The following is a 1,737-nucleotide window of genomic DNA, read 5'->3' on the forward strand; positions in this document are numbered from 1 at the left end:
CTTGTTCTCTGAAGGGTGAAATCCCCTTTGTCTTCATAGGAGTGCTAAAATTGCCTTTTAATTTACATTCCACACATCGTAGCTGAGACTGAATGGTATTCCACTTGTAATATACAGTAAAAGGTAATTGTGAAAGGGAGAAAGTCTTTGATAATCTCTGTACTTATGCTTAAGTAAGGCCTAAAGTTGTTTTACCTGTTCTTCACTCAGCAGAGATAGCCACCCAAGATTTGGCCTGCACAGTTTTCATACTAGCAGAACTATATATTGATGTGTAGTCAGTCATTTAAAATAAAAACCCAAACTCACTGAATAGGAAATACTGGTTTAGGCTACAATACTGGGAATTAATTTGATAAGAGTAAGACCGCTGTAGCCATGACCGGCTTTTGAACCAACTTCAGTCACAGTAACAGGAGTGCCTTTGAGCACCTCAGCAGTAAAGGCTTTATCTTGAGTACAGCAAAACAGCCCAAAGTCCGGGGTGACTGGAGAGAGTGTCTTAGTCATGGCAGTCAAGGGAATGGTTGAGCTTTTTCTCCTCTTAAGGGTGTGTCATCATATCTATCATTCTTGTAGTTCTGCAGGAAAAGAATGCCTCAGGTGGGAGAGTATTATGAAGCTGTACATTCGCTAACACCGCAAAGGACCAAGAATCAGCCTTGAAATGGTCTATTCCTTTTCCCAAGTTTCATATCCCCCCTCACACCTCCACCACCATCCTGAAAAGCATAGTCTCTTCCTATCATCCCACATCACTGTTGCACCGTAACTACAGACCTTGAATCAACTTCTTCCTACCAAAATGTTGACCCTTAAATTATCCGAACTCTGACGGATCTCCAATTGCTACGCTCTGTCTGGCGTAGCCTTGCCAGCATCTCCTGATTCCATATTCCAGGTTAAGGAAGACATCCTTCATTTTCCCAAAACATGTACCCAAACTCCATGCACTGTATCTCATGCAGAATTTTTGAAGACAAAAATCAAACCCACAGTATAGCCTCAAACGTTGGAGCAAACCTTTCTTCAGAGTAACTGGAGAGTGATCTGGGTCCCTTGCAGAGGTAACTTTGTTCAGAAATAGCTGAGCATTTGAATTACACTGATGGAGGTGAGAGGAATGGCACAGTGGGTCGTGTGGAGTAGGTGAATGCTTATGGGCATAGCTGATATCTTGTTTCTTTGTTTTTCTGGGTGCCACAGGAGATGCTGTAGAAGAAGTGACTGGAGTATTGTGCACTACTGAGGACAGTGTTTCTGTGGAAGAGGTCAATGTTGGCTGGCATGACCTCCAGCCCCGTGTTTTTGCAAATGATTAAGAGGGACCTGCCTGCTGATTGCAGCAGCATCCCAGTTAAATTGATGAGGTCCTTCTTGAGGATGGATTCTGACACGCAGCCCTCTGAAAGCGAAGTTGAAGGGCCAGTGATCTGAGGGGGTGGGGTGGAGAGACTGCAAAGTGGGACGGGCGAGCTGCTTAAGTCAGTGTAGTGGTGAGGGGTGTTCAAGATCAGTCATGTTTTGGTGCTGAGAGCCGGTGGGGGATTCTTTCCTCTTGAGAGGAGCATGTGCTGGGCACGGCAGTTCCAGCCTGTGTCCGGCCTCGTCCGGCGGCGTCTTTCCAGATGCAGAGTTGTTTTTCCCGCGTGTGGTCATGTCGCGTTACGTGTAGTGTGTGTGTGCGCTCGGGGTGGAGCTGCACAAGCTCAGAGCGCTCCTGGTACTGCGGCCTCG

At 46.3% G+C, this 1,737-nt stretch overlaps 1 protein-coding gene across 1 annotated transcript in view; it reads left to right on the forward strand.

Annotated features, from left to right (window-relative positions):
• Positions 1–1,657: 1,657 nt before the first annotated feature.
• Positions 1,658–1,737, forward strand: part of NAA20 (N(alpha)-acetyltransferase 20, NatB catalytic subunit) — a 4,138-nt gene continuing 4,058 nt past the window's right edge. Inside the window, exon 1 of the mRNA XM_008630690.2 lies at positions 1,658–1,674. Within this exon, the coding sequence (XP_008628912.1) occupies positions 1,658–1,674 (17 nt within the window). The remainder of the gene's footprint in view (positions 1,675–1,737) is intronic.

Source organism: Corvus brachyrhynchos, unplaced genomic scaffold (assembly GCF_000691975.1).
Source record: "Corvus brachyrhynchos isolate BGI_N302 unplaced genomic scaffold, ASM69197v1 scaffold720, whole genome shotgun sequence".
In the NCBI taxonomy this organism is placed as follows: Eukaryota; Metazoa; Chordata; class Aves; order Passeriformes; family Corvidae; genus Corvus; species Corvus brachyrhynchos.